The following is a 26,627-nucleotide window of genomic DNA, read 5'->3' on the forward strand; positions in this document are numbered from 1 at the left end:
TTTTAATTCATGAGTCCTTCCTGTTTTCTTGAAACACATTGGATTGGACTCTAGTGGTTGTCATTGTACGATGTGTTCTTGTTTGTCTGTGAAAATATTAAACTGGGTAACATGCACTTTTTGATTGATGTTTACAGCAGAAAAACCTAATAAAAATATATTATTAAAAAAAAGAAACCAGATATGCAGAATTCTTACTGTTTGTATTTGAAAGCTCCTGTGAGAAACTTTAGGCTTGCATTGATTTTAGCAACACCTGAACCACCAGAAAAACAGTCTCTCCTTGCTAAGTGTGTCCTGTACATTAGTAGGTAGTATCCTGAGTTTAAAATAATCTCATCCTGCTTTCTATGCAAAGGGCTGTTTGTGCAGCATGCAGTTAATCACTTCATCTGACAACTATCTTGTGGAATTGGTTACAGGCATCGAAAATTAGAGAATATAGATAACAAATCCTTGCACATTTGTTTGCATAAGGGCCTTATGTGTCTCAAAAGGGTTAGGGTAAGATAATATGAAGTAATATAATAGTAACAGAGTATTAGATCTGCATAAAAGCAGTGAAAATGTCCCCCTAGTGTTGTTTATAAGGTAAGTCATTACTTTTCAAATGTACAACCTGCGTGACTGCAAACCTGAAGCACCTTGAAATTGAATCTCTTGGGTATGTGGCAGCACACAAAGACCAACAATCACTTCCACTTTTCTTCAAATATAACAGGCTATCATATTACACGCATGACAGCCATGGCAGCAAACACACTCATATGACAGAGCACTCTGGTGGATCACCACACATATACCAGGTAGGGAAAAGACAGCCTTTTCTTTAACTTACAGAACATGACTGAGGTTTTGATTTAACAAACAGAAAATGTATATTTGTCGTTCTAGCTCTCGTATGTAATGGATCACAGTTTCAGAGGACCCGCTGTGCTGAAGAGAAACCTGAGAGTGCTGAACCAAAAGGAGGAGAGAGATCTACAGCAGAGATTAAACATGCTGGACAAACAGTACAGGTACACTTTCAAAATGCTCCAGCAAAGGAGAGACTCGCTGATGAATGAACACAGAAGAGCGGTGATGGTGAAAGTGTGCGAGCCTAAAGCTACAGTCAACATCGCAATGAAAGACATTTGGGAATTAAAAAACACAGAGACGTTCTTCAGAGGTCCTCAAACGTCTGAAGACAGAAGAACGTATTCAGATAAAGAGGAGCATCAGGTGGAGATGAGTTGCTCCATATCAGCACCTCTACCATCTATCAAAGCCGCCAGTTCAGTGAGACACAGAGGAAACATCCAGAGCAGCATGTCGTTCAGGCAGATGAAGAACATCGCAGCTATCGACTCGATATCAGAAAAAGAGCTGGCAAGGCGACGGCAGGAAGCCCGAGAGGAAATGGAGAAACTGAGACGGTTTGAAATGGAGACTTTACACCAGAGGGTGTCAGCATTTATTGACAAGATTAAGGACAAAAGCAACATGCAAGTACAAGTGGAACCTCCATAGAGGAACCTTCTTCTAACTGTTTAATACTTCCAAATCTGCAACTTCAAGGAAGAGCAGTGTCTTACTATAAACTACAATAATGTACATAATTAACAATTATGTTGAGATAATATTACACAATAATATCCATATTCCTCATGGTCGTCAAAGCTGTGTGCACAGGAGTCTCCATGAGCAGGCTGCAGTTGTTCTTCCATTCTGGAGAATCAGGGAGCTCCTTGTCCACTAAAAAATGAATAAAGGAATACAATGGAAATATATAGAGTTTGATATTTCTCTTAGAGAGGCGTACAGGTGTTGATGTTGATGCTGTACTTAAAGGACTACCTTCCTAGTCTTTGCTTAAAACATAAATAAAGCATCTTTTAGTTTTGAACTAACTTCTCAAATGAACTCTGTTTCTTTTAAATTCATCTTTATTAGGGTGTTTCTCTCAAAGCAAAGTTTTTAAAAGTGAATAGGATACGCTAAAAGACTAAGTTAATTCTTGAGAAGTTATTATGAAATTAACTGTCCTTTTTTGACAGAACAAATAACTTCCATTTCTGTAATCTGATACATTTTAGAGTCTCAATTTCTGCTTGCTTTCTTTTTAACAGTGACGAATGCACATGATCATTCCTAAGATCTTGTGAATCACTTTCATGATTTCGTCTTCAATTTAAAGCACACATCCAATTAACAAAGACACATCCCAGTGTCATACATTCTACCTATTTATAACCCTGCTTTCTTACTAATCACCCAGCTGTTATAAAAACTTGATTTTGCTGGGTGGTTATGCAAAATCAGAATCCTGACAGGGTGAGCAGGAACTCAAAGGGAAGTGGAGGAGTCTCACTCACCCTGAAGGGATTCTAATTTGTATAACCACCCGTTCGTTCACTATACATTATCCCTCACACAGATTGATCAGCGTCCGTTCTTACCTTCACATTCACAGTGGACTCAGATGGATCAGTGTCTCTTCTTACCTTCACATTCACAGTGGACTCAGATGAATCAGTGTCTCTTCTTACCTTCACATTCACAGTGGACTCAGATGAATCAGTGTCTCTTCTTACCTTCACATTCACAGTGGACTCGTGTGGGGAGACATCTGGTGTGGTCGGTGTATTCCAGCGTGCAGAGAACATGTGTTTTCTTTCTTGGCACGGTCAACAGCATCACCAGAATTGAACACAAAACGTTACTCTCCATCACCTCCACGGACTTGTGGAGTTCCTGTGAACAAGCAGGAGGAGGGGTGTGTTATTCTTCTTAAACATCTAATGGGAGGAAGTCATGGGCTAGAATATGAGTTTAGAAAATCTAAGCTCAGTTAACTTGATTAAATGTATTAAAAACAGATTTATAAAAATCATATGAAGTTATCTAGCTCCTTTGATATTCAATTTGTCAAACAAAGCAACAATTTAGTGTAATGCAGGGCTGCAAATGAGATTATTTCCATAACTGATTAACCTGTAAATAATATGATGATGTCAAAGCAGCCATTTCATTAGCATGTAATAAACACAAAGACTGGCACCTTAACAAGCTTCAGCTGCTGTTTGCGACCAGCAAAGCCGTTGAGATGTCTGCTAAGAGAGTCCAAAAAGGATGTGATGTCTGTCTGCATGTCGCTCTGCTCAGCCAGGCTGTTCAAGGGAATGAACGGGGGAACATTGTGACGAGTGATCCTCATCCTCGGCTTCACGTTGAGCTCCACATTGTAGGTTTCTAAGTAGACACCTTCATAGGCTGTGGCCAGAGACACACACACTCCTCTGCCATGAGTTGTCTTTGTGACGTTGTACCCACCTGGTGAGATCGACAAATAAAACAGAGAGGGTTAAGAAGGGAGGATTTTGACCATAGTGGGATTAATAACCAAAAGTAACACTATGCAATATAAAACAAGTGGTGAAACAGAACAACTTGTAGTGATACCGATGATGTGATGAGCATGTAGGAGGTCTTTCAGTTGTGTGTGTCTGGCCATAAGTCGCAGGAGTTGTGAGTTTTCAGAGTCTGCATCCATTTTCTCCTCCTCCTCCTCTGGTTCTTCTTCTTCTCCATTTGCACACTGTTTGTCCATAGACGCCCTCAATTTCTGGAGATTCTGTGACAGGATAAACATAAACAGGTCAGCTAACAGAAAACAGAAGTACTGTGGTGTTTTAATGAAGTTATTGGACCTCTCTTTCTTCAGATCAAGTCAAGTTAAGTTCTTCCAAACGTTTTTTTTTTATTAAGAGGCCACTTTATAGGAATGAGGAGACAATTATAGCAAAACCTGTCAGTTTTATGCAACAACAGAGACAGAATCACAAACTACAACAGTCTCCATAATAACAATGGCACGCAGAGATGTTGTAAACACTTCACCACAGTCAAGTTTCTGGGCATAACAATTGACTTGTGGAATCTTGCTTAATTTCCTGATTATATTCATGTATTTTTCTTGTTATATTCATGTATTCTCTCTTAATAGTTATATTCATATGTTTTCTTTTTTGTATGACTTATCAAGTAACAAGCTAATAGTAGGGTATAAGACCAGCGATCTATGCAGGTCCTAGAAAACATGTTTGACCGAGGTCAGATCTATTCGCCTCTGTATCACAAGGTCAGTCAGCCAGGTTGTGGTACTTCATCTTTGCTGAGTTGCTTTGCAAACACAGGAAATGTTAGCTCGTGCTTTTCTTCGCGGTTGTACGTAAGCTTAGGGGATTTCTGGCTACCAATGCCACGCGCTTTATGCTAAATGAATAACCACATGTGCTGATGTGTGCACATTTAGAGTCTTCTATGCATTGTGGCTTATAGGTCACAAGACTGATGTACAGTCATGGACAAAAGTTTTGAGAATGACACAACTATTAATTTTCATAAAGTCTGCAGTTTCAGTTTTTATAATGGCAATTTGCATATACTCCAGAATGTTATGAGGAGTGATCAGCTCAACTGCAATTAATTGCAAAGTCCCTCTTTGCCTTGAAAATGAACTTTATCACCAAAAACACATTTCCACTGCATTTCAGCCCTGCCACAAAAGGACCAGCTAACATCATTTCAATGACACACAGGTGTCACACACATTAACACAGGTGTGGGTGTTGATGAGGACAAGGCTGGCGATCAATCTGTCATGATTGAGTGACTGGACACTTTAAAAGGAAGATGGTGCATGACACCATTGTTCCTCATCTGTTAGCCATGGTTACCTGCAAGGAAACACGTGCAGCCATCATTGCATTGCACAAAAAGGGCCTAACAGGGAAGTTTATAGCAGCGAGTAAGATTGCACCTCAGTCAACCGTCTATCGAATTATCAAGAACTTCAAGGAGAGAGGTTCAATTGTTGCCAAACAGGCTCCAGGGCGCCCAAGAAAGTCCAGCAAGCGCCAGGACCGTCTCCTGAAGGTGTTACAGCCGCGGGATCGGGCCACCACCAGTGCAGAGCTTGCTCAGGAATGGCAGCAGGCAGGTGTGAGTGCATCTGCACGCACAGTGAGGCGAAGACTTTTGGAGGAAGGCCTGGTGTCAAGGAGGGCAGCAAAGAAGCCACTTCTCTCCAGTAAAAACATCAGGGACAGACTGATATTCTGCAGAAGGTACAGGGACTGGACTGCTGAGGACTGGGGTAAAGTCATTTTCTCTGATGAATCCCCTTTCCCATTGTTTGGGGCATCTGGAGGAAGGCTTGTTCGGAGAAGACGAGGTGAGCGCTACCATCAGTCCTGTCTCTTGCCAACAGTGAAGCATCCTGAGACCATTCATGTGTGGGGTTGCTTTTCGGTCAAGGGAGTGGGCTCTCTCACAATCTTGCCTAAAAACACAGCCATGAATAAAGAATGGTACCAGAACGTCCTCCGAGAGCAACTTCTCCCAACCATCCAAGGGCAGTTTGGTGATGAAGAATGTCTTTTCCAGCATGATGGAGCACCTTGCCATAAAGCAAAAGTCATAACAAAATGGCTCGGGGAACAAAACATTAAGATTTTGGGCCCTTGGCCAGGAATCTCCCCAGATCTTAATCCCATTGAGAACTTGTGGTCAATCCTCAAGAGGCGGGTGGACAATCAAAAACCCACACATTCTGACAAACTCCAAGCATTGATTATGCAAGAATGGACTGCCATCAGTCAGGATTTGGTCCAGAAGTTGATTGACAGCATGCCAGGGAGAATTGCAGAGGTCTTGAAAAAGAAGGGTCAACACTGCAAATATTGACTTATTGCATGAATTCTGTGTAATTCTCAATAAAAGCTTTTGATACTTATGAAATGCTTCTAATTGTATTTCATTAGACCATAGAAACATCTGACAAAAACACTTAAAAACCCTGAAGCAGCAGACTTTGTGAAAATGTAATATTTGTGTCATTCTCAAAACTTTTGGCCATGACTGTATGTCTCTATTGTTTCCGTGTGCTATAGCTCTAATCGACACCTTTTACCCTTAACTGCAAACCACACGCTTCCCTCCTCCCCAGGGCACAAAGAGATGTATAAATAACTGAATGCTTCTCTAATCGGACAGAGAACTTCAGATGCTCCTTGAGTACGCTGTAACTTCTCTCTCATGCTGCGTGATTAAACTTTGTGTGTAAACTTTGTCACTGTGTTCGAAGCCTCATTTCTGGTCACTGCTCCGCTGGACGATCGCCTCATGCCGGGCCACGCCACCACAGACTCCAATCTAAATTTTAAGAAACATGTAAAAAATGTCTGCAGAAATGTAACAGCCAGCCTTATGAACTTCGGATATGTCAGCTGTTACCTTTGGCCGCTGCTAAACTGTACATGCACTCAATGTTTTTTCCTCATCTGTCTTATTGTGTCTCGAGCTGGTCTCAGGCTGGAGCAACCACTCTAAATGTATTATACACCCTCTACAAACCATCACTGCAAACTAGGTAAAACAACAAGGAACTACCACTGTAACATCATGAAGAAATATAACTTAATGACCTTTGACAGTTTTCTTTGTTATGTAGATATGTGTCTGATGTATAAACTAATTCATGATCAGGCCCAAACACCACTTAAACAATGTGTGTTACTCTGCAGGAACAATCTTAGGGAGACCAGGGCATCAGCAAGAGGAGACTGCTCAGCTAAACTTAGGAAGACTGCATTTGGACAGTCTGCATTTTCAGTCAGAGCAGCAGGAAAATGGAACTCAATTCCTACTCACTTTAGAGACTGTACACGCCTCAGTGTTTTTAAAAGTACACTGAAATTATGGCGCAAGGAAAAACAATCATGTGATCACTGAGTTGATCCTCTGAATGGATCAAACTAGAGACAATGAAATGTCATTTTAAATGTGTTATTAGTAATTGACTGTTGTTGAGTATTGTTTTGAATGCTAGTATGTTTTTATCATTTGTATTGAACATTCTTTTACATCTTCCTGCCCAGGGACCACAGATGAAAATGAGCTTATAGCTAACTCTGGATTCACAGTTTTTGTTTTGCATGGCCCCTGTCAAATAAACTGATAAATAAATTGTATTTACAAGATGAGCTGACAAACCAGTGTATGGCAGAAAGCACGTGTTTTTCTTGCCTGTTAAACTGTGATTTTTGTGAACATCAAGTCAACACGACATGACATTAAACAGGGTTCCCACTCTTTTCCAGAGATCATTTTCCAGGACATTTCAAGGACATTTTCAGTGATGATCAAGCTGGTATGACAGTCTAAATTGAGTTCCTAATTTAGTTCCTAAATAGTCTAATACAGGGGTGTCAAACTTATTTCAGTTCAGGGGCCACATACAGCCCAAATTGATCTGAAGTGGGCCAAACTAAAATCATAATAACCTATAGGTAACGACAACACTACAGGTTTCCCTTTGTTTCAGTGCAAAAAAGTACATTCTGTAAATGTCTCTTTTACATAAACAGCTGTTGCATTTTTCACCATGATGAGTCTCATAGTGGGCCAAATATTATATTCTGTAAGCACTGAAACCTGCTGCGAACACACCAAACACACAGGTTTCCCAGTCACCTTCCACACAGAGTGTGATGTTTACTGCAAAAGAACAGAGATTATAATAATGAAGAAGGTAAAGTGGACTATTAAGGACCCTGCTGCTCCAGCATGAACAGTTTGCTTGTTGGACAGTGTTGTATGCAGGGGTCCAAAAAGTCACAAATCTCGACCAGATTATGCAAACTGAAAATATTATTTTTCCTCACTTTGAGAAAAACAGTCCCGGAGTGCTGTTCAGATGCGCTCTGTCAGCCGTCTGATTGTAGGACAAATTTGAAACAGTAGTTATGTTTATTTAAAAATTGCAGTTAATGTCTTCTCTGTAATTTTTTTCACTTTGCAAAGTAATCCTGTGGGCCGGATTGGAACCTCTGGTGGGCCGGTTTTGGCCCGCGGGCCGTATGTTTGACACCCCTGGTCTAATATGTTCCTCTCAGTGGAAGTCTACATTGAAGACATGCAGTCTATGGCTATTTATAAAATCGTCTCTTACATGCTTAAAAATTATGGCAAATTATAGAATAATGCAACCGCAGATGTACAGCACTTCACTTTATTAGTGCAACCAAGTAACAATGATGGGCAACTCTCATCTCAGCTTCTCTTTTCTCAAAAAATATAAAATAAGCTAAGTAAAAAACAAAAGAGCCTGCAAAGGACTCTGGAAGCTGCCTTACTGAAATAAATAATGATAATAATAATCAGAGGATCAGTGCATAAATTGACCTAAATAGATCTGAATGACAAAAATGGCTACAACTGTTGAATGGGGGTGTGTTTTTTTAACCTTGTCAGGTCGCACACAGTCATGTTGGAATAATTTTCCAGGACAATCTGTGATTTTCCAGGACATTTGACTTGTTCTCCCATTTTCCAGGTGTTTTCCAGTACTGGAAAACTGGTCAAATGTTTTCCAGGTTTACCAGTTTTTCCAGGACGCGTGGGAACCCTAATTAAAGGTCATAATGTGTAAAAAGTCAGCACATAAAACCAAACTGCTTCACCTTGTGTGTCTCTATCTCTGCTCTCAGCTGGTCTCTCTGGATCCTCAACGCTTCAACTTTAGCTTTCAGCTCCTTTATACGACTCGACTGCTGAGGTCGGGTCTTACGACTTCTGGCCTGAACTTCCAGCAGACTCAGGTGACTCAAAACCCCTGAGGACGAAAATCAGTAGATGAACTCTCAAGCGAAATAACATAAAGGATTTAATGTTGTACTTTGTAACTGTCTTGGTTATATTTGCTACAGCTAGCACTGGCTTACAAGGCTAAAAACAACCTCGGTTTGCTAGCTGTAGGCAGTGCACGGTGAACAAAGAAGTGGCAGTAAGTCCGCATTACCTTTCGTGGATGATACCTCCATGTTTCGATGGTTTGATGTATTTCCCTGTTAGGTTATTTTGCTATTTAGAAGTTTGGATTTTGGCGGCTCGTGCGTCAGTATCCGTAGCCCCGCCCACACGCAGCACCCCGGAAGTAAATTCAAAACAATTTCTGATCACATGGCGCAATGGACCTAGTGGTAAGCCAGATGGTACGTTATTTCAACTGTATTTTCACACTAAAGAGGAATATATCTCCATGATAAGCCTACTTTAGATCCAAAAAGTTATTGGTAAGTCAGAAAGATATTCGAACAAGCTGTTTATTTAACTATCGTGTCGCTCCTAGTAAGCTGTATGGTGCCTTTGACAGTTCAGCCCTACCCGGATGCCAGGGGTGCGATTATGTGAAGGTGAGTCTGGGTTATTATAGTCTGTGTGTTATAGTACCTTCCCGCCACACTTCAGTCACAAACATTTGATCATGCTTTTAGTTTGCAGCTGTAGCTAGAGAAGGTCACTAAATGAATTTATTTACTCAATAAAGTCCACATTTATATCAGAGATGAGTTATTAATGACTAATATAGTTCAAATTACAGTCTTCAACTGAGGGAAATGTCACTTCAGTGTTCCTCTAATATTCCTGGCTGCACTCCTCGCTTATCAGTTTGTTTGCAGAGGCCTAACTGAACTTTGTTCTGTTTTTATTCATGGGTTTGTTTATCCAAGTAGAAACACCTATCATGTTTTGCTTCCAGCTTCTCAAAAATGAGGATTTGCTGGTTTTACTCAGTTTGTATCATAGCCAAGACAAGACACGTGGGAACATCAAGATAGAATCTGGGCCATTTTAGACATGCCTTTTCCCTGTTTTCCATTGTTGAGTTGAGAAGACACAATAGGCTGATTTACTGAGGAAATAATCTTCATATTAAATACCAGTGAGTTGCAGCCCAGGTGTAAATGAATGTGATAATGAATCATCGATATGTGTAAGGCTGCCAACAATAAATCTTTTTTTATTATTGATAAAACGGCTGTTGTTTTTCTTAAATCTTCTTTTTCTTTTCATATTAGACAGCAGTGAAGACTGCTGGTCACCATTTTTAGAAGTTTTCTTGGCCCTCTCACTTTACAAACCTCAAAGATATTATCATGAGAAACTCTAAATGGCAGGAAACAAAATCTGATATGAAAGTCAGCCAGCAATTTTTGTCTTTTTTTTTGCCAAAATGACTGAAAATTCAAGTCACAGGATTAGTAAAATAAATGCTAAAATCTTTTCTTCTTCGTGGCTTTTCATTAAAACTTTATAATAAGCAACTTCTTTCTGCTCATATAATTTATTACCTCATGGATTTAAACTGTGATGGCAGCAAAATCCTTGTATGGGGTTCAGACCAAACCATAATTGCATAGTTCCTAATAACTCCTGCTCAATTTGTTGCTTTTGACTATTAAAACCTGCCACTTGCTGCTGCTCTGCCATCTGCAATATAACAAAAAGGCCAGCAGATGGCAGAGCAGCAGCGCCTCCCCTGACCAAACAAGTTGGGTATTTTTGGATCAGCAAACAGAAGCAGGGGAAAGTTGACGCAGGGGTTGTGTGACCTCTGTATGTTTCCACATACTGAAGGTTGTCTCGTGTAACAAAGCTTGTCTACTGCAAAGAGTTCAGTTGAGGTGATGCAGACAAAAACACTGAAAAAGTGCAAAAAGAAGCTCAAGGGTGATCTAGAGTATGAGGAAGCACAGTGTAATTGTTGATTTATTTATATGCCTGTAAAGTAAAGAGATTTCTGTTTGATTTAAACGCTTCATTAGCTGGATTTTAAAGATAATTAGCAAAGCTGCCAAGAAGGCCAGCACACAAAAAATATCATGTATTAAGCCAGTCACCTTATTTACAGAAGACTGGCCTTCCATTGTGGGACATTTCCTTCTTACAGCAGTTCAAAGGAAAAGACAAGGGTACTCATGTTATAGATTGAAACATTATAAAAGACAAGAATAAAAATGAAAACTAATCAAAATGATGTTTTTATTCTAATCAGTGTTTTTCTGCTTCACTATCCTCAAGGCTGCAGGCCTCCTCTGACTGATGGGTGTGCACAGAGACATTTTCACTCCGTCTGAATGTTCGTCTGCAGGAGAGTCAAACCCTCTCAACCTGCTGCTGAGTCTCAAGGACAATCACTATGGATCCGTCCCACCAGAAGCACTTCACAGTTGTCGACTATGTGATATTCGGTGTGCTGCTCGCTGCCTCGATTGGCATCGGGCTGTACCACGCTCTCTCAGGCGGTCGTCAGCGCACCACTCAGGAGTTTTTGATGGCCGACAGAAGCATGAGTTGTCTTCCTGTGTCCCTGTCCCTCATCGCCTCATTCCAGTCCGCCGTGGCGATCATAGGCGTACCAGCGGAGATCTACACCCACGGTACTCAGTACTGGTTCATCGGCTGTGCCTACATCCTGGGCCTCCTCATTCCTGCTCATGTTTTCATTCCAGTGTTGTACAGACTGCGGCTCTCCAGCGCTTACCAGGTATAAAAGCACAGATGATTAGTTGGACAGGATTTGAATAAGTTCATATTAATAGTGAGTTTCCTTTTTAACCTACAGCTCCGATGTTTGTTTTGTCTGACAGTATCTTGAGCTGCGCTTCAGCAAAGCAGTGCGTATCTGTGGAACTTTGACCTTCATCTTTCAGACGGTGGGTGCAACACTTCACATAATGAAGCACCAAATCTGACTTTTCTCTCTCTCTCTCAAAGACTAATTCAACGTCTTTTCAAACATCTTAACTAAGAGTAGATAGATACAAAGATGGATGGATACTTGACTGTAACTCAGGAATCCAATAAACTTCAAGACACATGTCATGGCAAATTTGTTACAACTGACTTCTCTTCATTGTTTTCTGCTCTTTAATTTAAACATGTTCTATGAAGTGGATTGTCTCTGATTGGTCTTTAACTCATTACAGGTTGTCTATATGGGAGTGTGTGTATATACTCCCGCCTTTGCACTAAATGCAGGTACATAAAGTTCCTTAATATTTAAGTTAACTCACTTACTTTGAGTTGTTGATGACTCATGTTGTATTTTCTTTCAGTTACTGGGTTTGAACTATGGGGAGCAGTGCTGGCCACTGGACTCGTTTGCACATTGTACACATCAATGGTGAGTTATGAAAATAATTTTTCTGCTGCTTAAGTCTTTCAATGTTATTTTAATGTTGGTCTTTAAAAACTCAATATTCCACATAGTTACACTTGTTAGAAAATACAATGCAGCTTGAATTCTAAAAAAAATCCACATTAAAAAGCTCATGAAACAATCCTAGACTTCTATGTATTAGAGTGTTGATGCATTGAGATAACGGGCAAATTTAAAGAATTTTGACAGGTATCCAGTGTTCAGAAAGAGAATATATGTGCTTGATCCTGAATCCTCCACACGTCTTCTCTGTTCCTGACAGGGGGGTCTGAAGGCCGTCATCTGGACGGACGTCTTCCAGACTGTGGTGATGTTTGCAGGGCAGCTGGCTGTCATCGTGGTCGGGGTGCAGCAGACCGGAGGAGTATCAGAAGTTTGGAGGAAAGTCCGTGAAGGAAACCGCATTGCTGGACTCGAGTATGTCCATACTGCAGTCCAGACTTCAGATATACAAGTGTTTGTTTGTTACATTTCACTGTTTGTTTGTTTTTTCCTTTTTACACCGATGTGTAAATAATCCTTACGTTACAGTGTCTGCAAATCTCAAGGATTCTCTCTCCACTGTTTTCTCTATCAGTCTAAACCCAGATCCTACAGAGAGACACACCTTCTGGACCCTGGGGGTCGGAGGGGTTTTCCTCATGTTATCTCTGTACGGAGTGAACCAAGCTCAGGTCCAGAGATATCTCAGCTCTCGCACAGAGAAGGAGGCTGTCAGGTACACAGACCATTGATCAGATTTTTTTATAGTTTTGTTTTCACAAAGCAAAGCCTTTATGACTGACTGACCACGAGACTGAAATATGTCAGCAACAATAAGATACTACTAACTTACATTTCCAACAGCTTCAGCTGAGCTTTTGAAATAACCTTTGTGCTAACATAGTAAACAAAGATGAGAAACTAGACATCATAAAAGCAGAACATTTGCTGCCATTATGGCTGTATCATTGTTTGATGTTGATGAAAGAACAAAGTCAGTGCAGGACAGTGCAGCAACAAAAAGGCAGAGTGCTGCACCCTGCTGTTTGTAAAAAGCAACCTGTATGCCTGTGGTTTAGTCTTGTTTGACTGTTCAATGCTTTTATAGTTAAAATGCTCTTTATCTAATTTTTAACATCATGAGATCTTTAAGAAAGTATTGCTCACATATTATTATTTTCATACTTTTATTAACTGCTGACATCCTTAACTTTTATTGTAATCTTATCAAGCCCTGAAAGAGAACCCTCAGAAATGAGCATCTTACTTTTTCCTCCCCTCTCTGCAGGTCGTGCTACATGGTGTTTCCCTCCTTGCAGCTGGCTCTGGCTCTCAGCTGTGTGATGGGCCTGGTCATGTTTGCACGGTACTGTGGAGAGGATCACACAGACAAGCTGGGCTCCTCTCCACGAGATGCAGTGAGTTCCAGTATCACCTGAATCTTAAACTTTATGTCAAGTGAAACAAGGTGATCGTATCTCCATAGATACAGTGGGGCAAAAAAGTATTTAGTCAGCCACTGATTTTGCTGATGATCCCAAACACACCGCTCGGGCAACGAAGGAGTGGCTCCGTAAAAAGCATTTCAAGGTCCTGGAGTGGCCTAGCCAGTCTCCAGACCTCAACCCGATAGAAATTTGTGGAGGGAGTTGAAAGTCTGTGTTGCCTAGCGACAGCCCCAAAACATCACTGCCCTAGAGGAGATCTGCATGGTGGAATGGGCCAAAATACCAGCTACAGTGTGTGCAAACCTGGTGAAGACTTACAGGAAACGTTTGACCTCTGTCATTGACAACAAAGGTTATGTTACAAAGTATTGAGTTGAACTTTTGTTATTGACCAAATACTTATTTTCCACCATAATTTACAAATAAATTCTTTAAAAATCCTACAATGTGATTTCCTGGACTTTTTTATCTCATTTTGTCTCTCATAGTTGAAGTGTACCTCTGACCACTCTCATCTTTCTAAGTGGGAGAACTTTTTTGCCCCACTGTATCTATGATCTCACTTGTTGAATTAGGAACCCTTCCGGACAGACAGACTTAACAGTGAAATGTAAAAGGAAAATTTGCATCTTTTTTTAGATCTTTTTAGCACATTGGACTCATCATGTAAATGTGGGGCTTCTACTTGAGAGCTAGTGTTATCTGATTTGTATGTTGTTTCTGGTAATGGATGAATATATGCAAATTACTCTAGGTGGCAAGAAATGTTTACAAAGTGTGTTTATTCCCCAGATGGTGATATACTTTGTGATGGACATGCTGCAGGGTCTGCCTGGACTTCCTGGGCTGTTTGTTGCGTGTTTATTCAGTGCAGCTCTCAGGTATTGGCCAGTATGTTTTTGTTTTTGATTAACTCTGACGGCACCGGGGCACTGGGTCAGCTCAGGGGGTAGAGCATGTGCCTCATTTTCAGAAGCTGTAGTCCTCATCACATCTGTTGTAGGATCAATTCCTGGTCCTGACATGAGTCAGCGCATACACCCCTCTCTTTCCTCAAATTTACTGTCTCTCTCTCTGAAGCTGTCCTATCCAAAAAAAGACACAAAGGTTCATTTCATTTCAAAATGTTGTAAATGAAGCTAAATTAAATTGTTATAACCTCATGTTTTTTTTCAAATGTCTGTAATATTTAATGGTTATTTGATTCTGTTTTTTTCTGTTGCAGCACCATCTCTTCTGCCTTTAACTCTTTGGCCACTGTGACCATGGAAGATCTCATCAAACCACATTTCCCAGCTATGACAGAGGCAAAAGCAACCCTGCTGTCCAAAGCCTTGGGTAACTTCTCCTTAAAACTACAATCCAACACACAAACGCACAACACAGAGCTGAACTAAAACGTTGTTGAATGAACTGCTGTAAAGTTTAAGTCTTGTCTCTTTAAACAGCTATGTTCTATGGGCTGCTGTGTATAGCCATGGCCTATGTCACTCACCTGATGGGTGATTCAGTCCTGCTGGTAAGCATCACATTGTTTGATGATACAATAAACAGTATTTGTCATTATATTTGATATTTTTAGCTTTTTTGTGTTTGGTCTACAGGTGGCTTTGAAAATCTTCGGGATTTGTGGCGGTCCAATTCTTGGTGTATTTTGTCTTGGGATGTTTTTCCCCTGGGCCAACTCCACTGTAAGACAAACTTATTAATACATTAAGGTCTCAATGATAAGGATATCACTCGTTATCAGTAATTAAATCATTAGATGGAGTTAAAGTACCTGATACTTGAGTTATACACAACAAACATCAACAAATCTTTAAAAACACTGGGAAACTTGTTTTTGCTTCTGATGTCCAGGAGTGGAAGAAAGTCAAGTTGTAAGAATGTTTAACTTTGACCTTCTTATAAGTGATCATTTTCTGGTTGTTTCCAGGGAGCAGTTGCAGGTCTGGGGACTGGCCTGACTCTGTCTTTCTGGGTCGGTATAGGAAGCATCGTCACTCGAAGCTCCAGCGCAAGAGCACCGCCACCAACATGCATCGCCCCCCTGCTGTCAGACAACACGACTGCTGTCATTCAGACCGCACTTAGCAACGTCACTCATCACAGGTACCAAACACACAAACAGCACTCTGTGTTGTGCTCTTATGCCGCTTACAGTGGGGCAAAAAGGTATTAAGTCAGCCACTGATTTTGCAAGTTCTCCCACTTAAAAAGATGAGAGTGGTCAGAGGTACACTTCAACTATGAGAGACAACATGAGATAAAAAATCCAGGAAATCACATTGTAGGATTTTTAAAGAATTTATTTGTAAATTATGGTGGAAAATAAGTATTTGGTCAATAACAAAAGTTCAACTGACAGCAATGACAGAGGTCAAACGTTTCCTGTAAGTCTTCACCAGGTCTGCACACACTGTAGCTGGTATTTTGACCCATTCCTCCATGCAGATCTCCTCTAGGGCAGTGATGTTTTGGGGCTGTTGCTGGGCAACACAGACTTTCAACTCCCTCCACAAATGTTCTATGGGGTTGAGGTCTGGAGACTGGCTAGGCCACTCCAGGACCTTGAAATGCTTTTTACGGAGCCACTCCTTCGTTGCCCGAGCGGTGTGTTTGGGATCATTGTCATGCTGGAAGACCCAGCCACGTTCCATCTTCAATGCTCTCACTGATGGAAGGAGGATTTGGATTAAAATCTAACGATACATGGCCCCGTTCATTCTTCCCTTAACACGGATCAGTCGTCCTGTCCCCTTTGCAGAAAAACGGCCCCAAAGCATGAGGTTTCCACCCCCATGCTTCACAGTAGGTATGGTGTTCATGGGATGCAACTCAGCATTCTTCTTCCTCCAAACACGACGAGTTGAGTTTTTACCAAAAAGTTCTATTTTGGTTTCATCTGACCACATGATATTCTCCCAATCCTCTTCTGGATCATCCATATGCTCTCTGGCAAACTTCAGACGGGCCTGGACATGTACTGGCTTAAGCAGGGGGACACGCCTGGTGCTGCAGGATTTGAGTCCCTCTCGGCGTAGTGTGTTACTGATGGTAGCCTTTGTTACTTTGGTCCCAGCTCTCTGCAGGTCATTCATCAGGTCCCTCCGTGTAGTTCTGGGATTCTTGCTCACCGTTCTCATGATAATTTTGACCCCACGGGATGAGATCTTGCGTGGGGCCCCAGATCGAGGGAGATTATCAATGGCCTTGTATGTCTTCCATTTTCTTACAATTGCTCCCACAGTTGATTTATTCACACCAACCTGCTTGCCTATTGTAGATTCACTCTTCCCAGCCTGGTGCAGGTTCACAATTTTCTTCCTGGTGTCCTTGGACAGCTCTTTGGTCTTGGTCATGGTTGAGTTTGGAGTCTGACTGTTTGAGGCTGTGGACAGGTGTCTTTTATACAGATAACCAGTTCAAACAGGTGCCATTAATACAGGTAACGAGTGGAGGACAGAAGAGCTTCTTAAAGAAGAAGTTACAGGTCTGTGAGAGACAGAAATCTTGCTTGTTTGTTGTTGACCAAATACTTATTTTCCACCATCATTTACAAATAAATTCTTTAAAAATCCTACAATGTGATTTCCTGGATTTTTTTCTCATTTTGTCTCTCATAGTTGAAGTGTACCTCTGATGAAAGTTACAGACCTCTCTCATCCTTTTAAGTAGGAGAACTTGCAAAATCAGTGGCTGACTAAATACCTTTTTGCCCCACTGTATATATACCAGTTAACTCTCTCTGTTTTCCCTTTAGTCCTCCGTCTGGGCTGAAGTGGTTTTATTCATTGTCCTACATGTGGTACAGCGGGTTCAGCTGCATCTCAGTCATTCTAATGGGACTGATCATCAGTTTGATCACAGGTAGACCGGCTCTTAAATGCACATTTACTCTCTGAAATAAGAGACCTCTCTCAACAATCATCTCTAGTCTTGCATGAACATGTTTCAACTTTGTGTTTTTTGTTTTTTTTTATGAAGGTGCTATGAAAGAAGAAGAAGTGACACCAGGAACAATCTATCCCTTGTTTGGGGAACTGTGTTGTTTTTTACCTGAGCGTCTTAAAAAGAAGCTCTGCTGTGTGACTCCTCTGGGACAGACGGTAAGAAGAATTCAATCTAAAGTGCAGAATAAGCATCACATTTGAACATACTATCACTATTGTGATGACTAATCAGGAAGGTTCAGGAGTTGAGATCCTTTTCAAGTTGTTACCAGCCACTAACTACTGCAAAAACAACAACAACACACATTTAAATGTTAAACAAGTGTGACGAGGGACGTTGGTAACACACCACACTTTAAAGCCTGTATTTAAGCTAGTTCTAAGCAGAATGTCCACACTTCCTCAGAGGCTGCTGTCACCAATGTTTACATTTCAGCTGTCTGGTACAGCAATGATCAATAACATCTAAAAAAATATACATATCACATTTATTAATGACAATAAGATCTAGCATTATTTATATAGTTTTTTCATCTGACAATTGAAGCTCAAAGTGTTTTTCAATCATGAGAAAATAATAATGCTACAATGTGGGCAAAGTTTCAGATTGTGAAACAAGCTGCTCTTAACGGCTTGTTCAAAAACTCACTCAAGAATTAAAGCTAGGGTTGGTTGTCTCGGAAAACCAGCATGAATTTGAATGTAGCTTTTCCTCAGGACTCCGTCTAACCCCTCCCCTCCTCCCTCAGAGCTCCTCCAAAACGACGCCCCCCCGCTCACATGAACGAGCGCCGCTGATTCTCGACCATATGATGGTGACTGATTCAAAACCGGTCCTCACCAAAACATTCTCATAGTGAAAGTTAAAAACACAAACAAACATGACTGCTGTTAGTACTCACAACTATCATGCTAGCATTATCTAGTTGTACTGGTGACACGATATCAGGAGAAAAGTTATAACACATATATAATACTGTAACAACTCTACTGTTTGTTAAACGTGTTCAGTGTAGATGTTCTTAATTCCTACATTGTTGACGGTCAGTGAAGGCATCAGGAGAGGTGTAGAGTGTATGAGTGGGAGAGAGGAGAGACAAGAGGAGAAGTTCTTCATTCATTCAAACATTGATTGTTGTTTTGTTGGTTGGCGTGATCACGGCCGACAGTGACCGGTTATTAAAGATCAACGTGTTCAGTCCTGAGCAAAGCACCTCATCAGGTCAGAGGGGACAGGCCCGAGGACGAGCGAGAGGGGCAGTAAATAGAGTCAGGGGAAGTAGAGGCAGGAGACGGGGACTCAGAGGAGTGCACGCCGGGGAAATGTACGCACAGGAGGAGGGCAGAACGGCTGGACGGGATTTGATTGGTTTAAAATTTGGGGAGCCAAAAAGCGGTGATTGGTTAGTGTTTTCCCAAAAAGTGTATCTAAATCTGATTACCAACCCCAGCTTTAAGTGAGAGCCACACGAGATTTGCTCAATTTGTGATGTCACAGATTGGTGAATCTCTTAAAAAGAGCATAATAAACGGAACACCCACCAAACATAAACGTTCTGCTGTGTTGTGCATTGCTGGGTATTTTATTGTTGTTCCCCTTCTTAAGTTTCTGGGTCAGATTCAGTTTCTAAAAACAATGGCCATATTTCATAACACGAAAGAAACACTGGTTAAATCATGACGACGTTGTAGCATGGTAACAGTGACAGAGGCTTCTGGAGAGCAGAAGCTGAAATGAGAGTTTGCTGAGCCTGAGATAAATAACAGGCCTTTTAAGATATGATTCTACTACTATAAAGCTACTACAGTACAGAGATATCACAGGACATTATAAACCTCAAAATGAGCATAATCAGGGTTCCCACGCATCCTGGAAGCCTTGAAAACAGTTGACCAGTTTTCCAGTACTGGAAAACACCTGGAAAATGGGAGAAAAAGTCAAATGTCCTGGAAAATCAAATATAGTCCTGGAAAATGATTCCAACATGGCTTTGTGTGACCTGACCCTATTAACAAAACACATCCCCATTCATTGAAAGTTGAGTGCACACTGTGCTGGAAAAGACAGACACTGCACAACTTTTTTCACATCTTTTCTCCTTCACTTCATAATCATGCATTCACAGAAAACAGGGGTATAGTGTTCATGTTTTATGGTACATGAACCTTGTAGAGTGCTCTTTTGATTCAAAGACTCTTATATTTAAGTTATAGTGTGACCAGTGGAGTCGGGCAGAGAGCTCAAGGGTCTGTGCCTCACAACTTTCTCTGCAGGCTGAGAGCTCAATTACCGTACTCTAGCTCAGTTGTTCTCAAAGTGGGGTCCTGGGACCCCTGGGGGTCCGCGAACCATAGCGTGGGGGTCCATGAAATCATTTGAATACATTTCTAATAAATCATAAAATTGTGCTGTGTCATTACAAAACAGAATATACACCATTGTTATGATACCATTTGGTGGCTGAAGGGATATGTGAGTCTTGCTCCTGTTAATTTTCTGAAAGTGTTTAAGATCAATTACTTGAAAAGTATAAATGCTGTCATGTTGAGTCCACAAGGAATGACATGACCCTCTGTTTTAAAGTATACAAGTGGTATTTACTTGATTCAAATTGAAGTGTTATCTGTTTATCACTATGGTACAGGTCTGAAGGATTTACATTGATACGTTTTACAATACTAATAGTTCCAAGGGCATCTAAGAGTGCAAATGGTAGTAAGCATGTGCTTTAGTGATGGGAAGTTCTTTTCAGAGAGCCGGCTCTTTTGACTCTGCTCCCAAAGAAGAGCCGGCTCCTTCGACTCCCGAACGGCTCTTAATTTAGGATCTTTTGTAGCCGTATATTTTACCTTAACTTTGCAAAAACTAATAGTTTGTGTTAAAAACCCCTTTTACACACAGTGTTTTTATGAGAAGACTTATAATTTAGGGTTAGGGTTAGGGTTAGGGTTAGGATTAGGGTTAGGGTTGGATTAGGATTAGGGTTAGGGTTAGGATTAGGGTTAGGGTTGGATTAGGATTAGGGTTAGGATTAGGGTTAGGATTATTTAGGATTAGGGTTAGGGTTAGGATTAGGGTTATGATTAGGGTTCGTGTTAGGGTTAGGATTAGGATTAGGGTTAGGGTTAGGTTTAGTGGTAGGGTAAGGGTTAGGGTAAGGGTTAGGGTTAGGGTTAGGATTAGGGTTATGATTAGGATTAGGGTTATGATTAGGATTAGGGTTAGGGTAAGGATTAGGGTAAGGGTTAGGATTAAGGTTAGGTTTAGGGTTAGGGTAAAGACTGGGTTAGGGTTAGGATTAGGGTTATGATTAGGGTTAGGATTAGGGTTAGGGTTATGATTAGGGACAAGGTTAGGGTTGTGATTAGGGTTAGGATTAGGGTTAGGGTTAGAATTAGGGTTAGGGTTAGGATTAGGGTTAGGGCTAGGGTTGTGATTAGGGTTAGGGTTAGGATTAGGGTTATGATCAGGGTTAGGGTTAGGATTTGGGTTAGGATTAGGGTTAGGATTAGGGTTAGGGCTAGGGTTGTGATTAGGGTTAGGGTTGGATTAGGATTAGGGTTAGGGTTAGGGTTAGGATTATTTAGGATTAGGGTTAGGGTTAGGATTAGGGTTATGATTAGGGTTCGTGTTAGGGTTAGGATTAGGGTTAGGGTTGTGATAAGGGTTAGGGTTAGGATTAGTGTTAGGGTAAGGGTTAGGGCTAGGATTAGCGTAAAGGTTAGGGCTAGGATTAGGATTAGGGTTAGGGTTATGATTAGGGTTAGGGTAAGGATTAGGGTAAGGGTTAGGATTAAGATTAGGTTTAGGGTTAGGGTAAAGACTGGGTTAGGGTTAGGATTAGGGTTATGATTAGGGTTAGGATTAGGGTTAGGGTTATGATTAGGGATAGGGTTAGGGTTGTGATTAGGGTTAGGATTAGGGTTAGGGTTAGAATTAAGGCTGATTTATACTTCTGCGTCTCCCCTACGCAGCAGGGGCTGACGCGGACATGAGCCCCACATACTTGTGCGTCGGTGTGTCCGTGTCGTGCAGCAATATTCCCCCGAAACGCTGGAGGGCAGTGTGGTCTCTCTGATAGCCGGCCGCCTGCTTCCGGTCCCACTACAATCTCTGTTTACTTTTCCACAGAGATTCAGAGCGTGTTATGTTAATCTACAGCTGATACATGTTGCTGTTTATCATACAGACATGATTACATGAAGAATAGAGAGGAGGAGATGAAATACACGGCCGATGTCCGGGATCCCGGAAGTGTTGTAAATGCGGCATAGAAAAAGCCGCCGAGCGGACCAATCACAGAGCTTGCGGTCCGCGTCGTTTCTACGGGGAGTTACATTTTGGAGGAGGTGCACGTCAGCTACGTGCGTAGGCCTCGGCGTAGGTACGGGAGCTATGCGGACCCCCGGCGTAGGGTACGCCGTTGATTCAACGCAGAAGTATAAATCAGCCTTTAGTGTTAGGGTTAGGATTAGGGTCAGGGCTAGGGTTGTGATTAGGGTTAGGGTTAGGATTAGGATTAGGGTTATGATCAGGGTTAGGATTAGGGTTAGGGTTATGATTAGGGTTATGATTAGGGTTAGGTTTAGGGTTAAGGTTATGATTAGGGTTAGGATTAGGGTTAGGATTAGGGTTAGGATTAGGGTTAGGATTAGGGTTAGGATTAGGGTTAGGATTAGGGATAGGGTTAGGGTTGTGATTAGGGTTATGATCAGGGTTAGGGTTAGATATAGGGTTAGGGTTAGGATTAGGGTTAGGGCTAGGGTTGTGATTAGGGTCAGGATTAGGGTTAGGGTTAGGATTAGGGTTATGATCAGGGTTAGGGTTAGGATTTGGGTTAGGGTTAGGATTAGGGTTAGTATTAGGGTTAGTATTAGGGTTAAGGCTAGGGTTATGATTAGGGTTAGGTTTAGGGTTAAGGTTATGATTAGGGTTAGGGTTATGATCCGGGTTAGGTTAGGGTTGTGATTAGGGTTAGGGTTAGGATTAGGGTTATGATTAGGGTTAGGGTTAGGATTAGGGTTAGGGTTAGGGTTAGAACCAGAACTAAATTTAAGCCAACAGAACCAGAACCAAACTCATGCAAACAGAACCAGAACCAAACCCAAGCAAACCCAAGCAAACCCAACCAGAACTGAACCAGACCCGAACCAGAACCGAACCGGAACCAAACGAGAACCCAACCAGAACCGAACCGGAACCAAACGAGAACCCAACCAAAACCGAACCGGAACCGAACCAGAACCGAACTAGAACCGAACCAGAACCGAACTCGAACAGAACAGAACCAGAACCGAACCAGAACCGAACCAGAACCGAACCAGAACAGAATCGAACCAGAACCGAACCAGAACCGAACCGAACCGGAACCGGAACCGAACTCAAGCAAACAGAGCCGGAACCAAATTCAATCAAACAGAACCAGAACCAACTCAAGTTAACAGAACCAGAACCAAACTCATGCAAACAGAACCAAACTGGAGCAAACATTATTAATGTCCTCAGGTTGGCATTGAGAAAAATCAGATGCCTCAGCTTGGATGGGCTGATCCGATTTCTCCTCTCAGTGAGTATTTGCCTGGTCTCTGAGAAGAACCCTAACCCTCTCGGAAGGAACAGATGAAGCCAGGATACACAGCCTCCCCTCCATCACCTGTATCCTATATCCTCACATGTGATTGGCCGCATGGCCGCCATGCTGACCAATCAAAACAAAGTTCTGCTGTGAGCAGAGCTGGAGTGGAGCTCTTCTGATTCACTATAAAGCATCGTCTCTCAGAGCCGCAGCTTTTGATCATGACACATCACTAATGTGCTTAATCTGTGTTACAATTATGAGGGGGCCATGGACATTTTTCTCACCTGTAAGGGGTCCCTGGCTCCATAAAGTTTCAGAACCCCTGTTGTAGCTAGTAGGAGTGCAAACTCCTGATAGTGAAAACAAACGGAACAAACAGAGCGACACAGCTTCACAGAAACTCCACGTTGTAGACATCGCTGATCATAATAGACATCGCCATGCAGGAAGACAGTTTACATTTTTTAAATCTCTGAGAGATCTTCAAATACAGAGTGTGTCTTTACACCGGTGAGACTTTTTCAGAGTTTATGGTAACTCAAATAAAAAAACGTGACATATGCTTTGTTTTATATCGACCACTTAGCAGGATGAATATCAGGATTAAGCAGGTATATTTTGAGTTGAGTTGGGTTGAGAAACATTTGTGGCCATTTTTGTTCTATGTAGGTAAATTTAAGCACTGATCCTCTGATCATTATTATTATTTATTTATTTCAGTAAGTATTTGCAGGCTCTTTTGTTTTTTTCTTAGCTCATTTTATATTTTTTGAGAAAAAAGAGGGTTAAGTTTGTTGCCCATCATTGTTACTTGGTTGCACTAATAAAGTGAAGTGCTGTACATCTGTGGTTGCACTATTCTATTTTAAATTTGCCATAATTTTTAAGTATGTAAGAGATGATTTCATTGATAGCCATAGACTGCATGTCTTTTAATGTAGACTTCCACTGAGAGGAACATATTAGACTATTGAGGAACTAAATTAGGAACTCAATTTAGACTGTCATACCAGCTTGATCATCACTGAAAATGTCCTGGAAATGTCCTGGAAAATAATCTCTGGAAAAGAGTGGGAACCCTGATAATGCCCCCTCCTTATATTCAAATGTATGAATTGATATAACGTGCATTAGATTAATCAACAAAGTATCATTATAAAAGTCAGAATAAGAGCACAGAGACATCTTAACATAATTTAAAATAAGAAAGCCTGACTTTGAAAACACTAGCTCCTTCCTAAAACTGTGCAGAGAGGAGTTCTTAAGCTGAAGTTATTAACACAGGTCACTTCATTCTGTGTATTTATCTTGTACAGGTGTCAACACAGCAAATTCAACCTTCTCATCACAAAGAAAGCAACGGATTAGTCTCCCGTTATGAGGACAAACAATCACCAGAGGAGACGGACACTTTTCTTCCTGAGGCTCACGTACCTTTTATGGAGTTTGAAACAGCTGTGTGATATCACCGCTCAACAGTCTTCATGTCTTTACACAAGACACTTAGACTAAAAATAGGGACTGTTAATATGGTTCTCTTTTTCATATCGTAGCCTTTGCTTCGAGACAAAATGGCTTCATTTGGATCTGTACTGTAAAAGCAACGTCAAAGTTGCTCCTGTTTTTTAATCTGCTGAAGTCTTCAAAGAAATCACTGAATCTGAACCTCTTTCAGCATGACGGTTAATTCAATTCTGTTATTTTTCAGCTTCATGTTTACGATGACTGATTCATATCCATACTGCACTAAACTGTTTTCTGAGATCGACATACACATTATAATGTTAATGTGGCTTTACCACTACTGCAACTGTGAGAATAGACCTGTCACATGAGGTGACGGTTGTGCCTCAATTTTTAAGAATGTATGGCTGAACTTCGTCTGTATAGCTGTTTATTTTTTTCTAAAGAGGATTAAACATTTTGTATTTATTGTTCTTTTGTATTGCTGTTGTCTTATTTCATTTTGCATGACTTAGAGATATCAGAACTTAGCGTTACCAAAAGAAACCCTCTAATCATTTAATCAATAAAATCCAAAATTGTTTTTTGCCATGTTGCTATTTTTACCTTATTTCTAATATAAAGCCTTAATAAAACACTCTGATTGGAATAGAACAGAAAATATTCTACATTTTCTAATATTTTAATCTTTAGGGAATTAAAAGATGTTTATCAAAATTAAGTATTTAAAGGTGACATATTACGCTTTTTTCATCAATATATATTGGTCTAAGAGGTCCCCAAAACATGTCTTCAAAGTTTATGCTCAAAAAAACACTTTGAAATCAGATTTTGGTCTGCCTGAAAAACCCTCTTCTGCATTCCTCATCAGAACACTCTGTTTTCCCTCTGACCACGCCCCCTCCGGAAGTGGATGTGCCTCGGCTCTCCAGCACGTTGATCTAATGTTTACATGTTGGCTGAATATACACGGCTGCTCAGAGATCGCGTTACTTCAACCCTCTGAATCTGATCCTGATGGAGAGGCGCCTGTAGCAGGACCTTTCTGAACGATTGGTCACAGATTTAGTGTTTCTTGTTGTTTTATTTATCAATATGTAGACGTGTGTCTTGGTACACAGCTACGAACATGTAGCTATGTGGCTATGCTAACTAGCGCTAGCACTTATCCATGATAAATAAAAATCATCCACTAGATCTTCAAATCTGCAGATGTGGGGAGTAAAACCAACCTCTACCAGAAAGGGAGCAGGACCTTTTCTGAAGGATTGGTCACAGATTTAGTGTTTCTTGTTGTTTTATTTGTCAGTATGTCGACGTGTGTCTTGGTACACAGCTACAGCTACAGCTACAGCTACAGCTACAGCTACAGCTACAGCTACAGCTACAGCTACAGCTACAGCTACAGCTACAGCTACGAACATATAGCTATGTGGCTATGCTAATTAGCGCTAGCACTTATCCATGACAAATAAAAATCATCCACTAGATCTTCAAATCTGCAGACGTGGGGAGTAAAACCGACCTTTGTGTTTATTAAGACAGCCTACAACTAGCATGCCTCCCTCCTAAGCTCCTTGTTAGCAAACACGTGTGCAGGGAATGAAAAACGGAGGAGGGATTCAGTATTATTTTATACAGTCTATGGGCTGAACAAGCTCCGAGCTCTGACTCCGTGACAGACCGGATATTGTTCTTACGTAACAAAAACACGGAAGTCTGAAACGGCTCGTTTCACACACATTTACAGAAAGGTGGAGAAATCAGAACAGGGGCAGAATGGATTCTTTTCATTCTCGGGGGGTTTGTAGACATGCCAGGGACACATATTTCAGGTAGAGAACCATTAAAAAGTCAATTTTGCATTATAAGTCACCTTTAAGACTCAAACAAAAGAAAATGTGCTGCATTTAATGCAAATAAAGCTACTACCAGCCTGTTGCAGCACAGTCTTTATAATTAATTTTAACACAAGACCGACCTCTGATAAGGGAAATAGCCAGTCTTGGTTCCCGATTTTAAGGTAGACGATCAGATCCACGCTCCTGGTGACAGAGCAAAGAATGTTTTCAACCAGGGCCCCCTCAATGGCATAACGTCTTACTGTCCTCACCAGTGGGATTCATTGAGGAACTATTTTGTGTTTTCTCCA

The 26,627-nt window shown here is 41.1% G+C and overlaps 3 protein-coding genes across 3 annotated transcripts; 2 read left to right on the forward strand and 1 right to left on the reverse strand.

Moving 5' to 3' along the window:
- Nucleotides 1-272: 272 nt before the first annotated feature.
- Nucleotides 273-1,838, forward strand: LOC117806592. Its single transcript, XM_034675559.1, has 3 exons — nucleotides 273-591; nucleotides 722-806; nucleotides 895-1,838. The coding sequence occupies exons 2-3, from the start codon at nucleotides 768-770 to the stop codon at nucleotides 1,510-1,512; spliced, it is 657 nt and encodes a 218-aa protein (XP_034531450.1). The 5' UTR covers nucleotides 273-591; nucleotides 722-767; the 3' UTR covers nucleotides 1,513-1,838.
- Nucleotides 1,420-8,991, reverse strand: cenpo (centromere protein O). The gene is made up of 6 exons (XM_034675557.1): nucleotides 8,846-8,991; nucleotides 8,508-8,659; nucleotides 3,445-3,616; nucleotides 3,044-3,315; nucleotides 2,577-2,736; nucleotides 1,420-1,737 (listed from the first exon to the last, which is right to left on the reverse strand). Exons 1-6 carry the CDS (start codon nucleotides 8,865-8,867, stop codon nucleotides 1,625-1,627), a joined length of 891 nt encoding a protein of 296 aa, XP_034531448.1. The 5' UTR covers nucleotides 8,868-8,991; the 3' UTR covers nucleotides 1,420-1,624.
- On the forward strand, nucleotides 8,967-24,948 carry slc5a6b (solute carrier family 5 member 6). The gene is made up of 17 exons (XM_034675556.1): nucleotides 8,967-9,026; nucleotides 9,176-9,239; nucleotides 10,909-11,374; nucleotides 11,478-11,543; nucleotides 11,817-11,868; nucleotides 11,946-12,013; nucleotides 12,312-12,466; nucleotides 12,627-12,767; nucleotides 13,320-13,449; nucleotides 14,272-14,360; nucleotides 14,705-14,817; nucleotides 14,928-14,998; nucleotides 15,084-15,170; nucleotides 15,416-15,591; nucleotides 17,243-17,349; nucleotides 17,467-17,588; nucleotides 24,328-24,948. The coding sequence occupies exons 3-17, from the start codon at nucleotides 11,027-11,029 to the stop codon at nucleotides 24,472-24,474; spliced, it is 1,872 nt and encodes a 623-aa protein (XP_034531447.1). The 5' UTR covers nucleotides 8,967-9,026; nucleotides 9,176-9,239; nucleotides 10,909-11,026; the 3' UTR covers nucleotides 24,475-24,948.
- Nucleotides 24,949-26,627: the final 1,679 nt, after the last annotated feature.

Source organism: Notolabrus celidotus, chromosome 22 (genome assembly GCF_009762535.1).
Source record: "Notolabrus celidotus isolate fNotCel1 chromosome 22, fNotCel1.pri, whole genome shotgun sequence".
Classification (NCBI taxonomy): Eukaryota; Metazoa; Chordata; class Actinopteri; order Labriformes; family Labridae; genus Notolabrus; species Notolabrus celidotus.

Bases quoted from the DNA above. Each gene is read 5' to 3' on its own strand.
- LOC117806592 (XM_034675559.1), top strand. From the start codon at position 768: ATGACAGAGCACTCTGGTGGATCACCACACATATACCAG. The intron at 807-894 runs GTAGGGAAAAGA...TTGTCGTTCTAG, and splicing joins GATCACCACACATATACCAG to CTCTCGTATGTAATGGATCA.
- cenpo (XM_034675557.1), bottom strand. From the start codon at position 8,867: ATGGAGGTATCATCCACGAAAG. The intron at 3,617-8,507 runs GTGAAGCAGTTT...ATCCTGTCACAG, and splicing joins CAGAGATAGAGACACACAAG to AATCTCCAGAAATTGAGGGC. The intron at 1,738-2,576 runs GTAAGAAGAGAC...TTCATTTTTTAG, and splicing joins AGTCCACTGTGAATGTGAAG to TGGACAAGGAGCTCCCTGAT.
- slc5a6b (XM_034675556.1), top strand. From the start codon at position 11,027: ATGGATCCGTCCCACCAGAAGCACTTCACAGTTGTCGACTATGTGATA. The intron at 12,014-12,311 runs GTGAGTTATGAA...TGTTCCTGACAG, and splicing joins GCACATTGTACACATCAATG to GGGGGTCTGAAGGCCGTCAT. The intron at 15,171-15,415 runs GTAAGACAAACT...GGTTGTTTCCAG, and splicing joins TCCCCTGGGCCAACTCCACT to GGAGCAGTTGCAGGTCTGGG.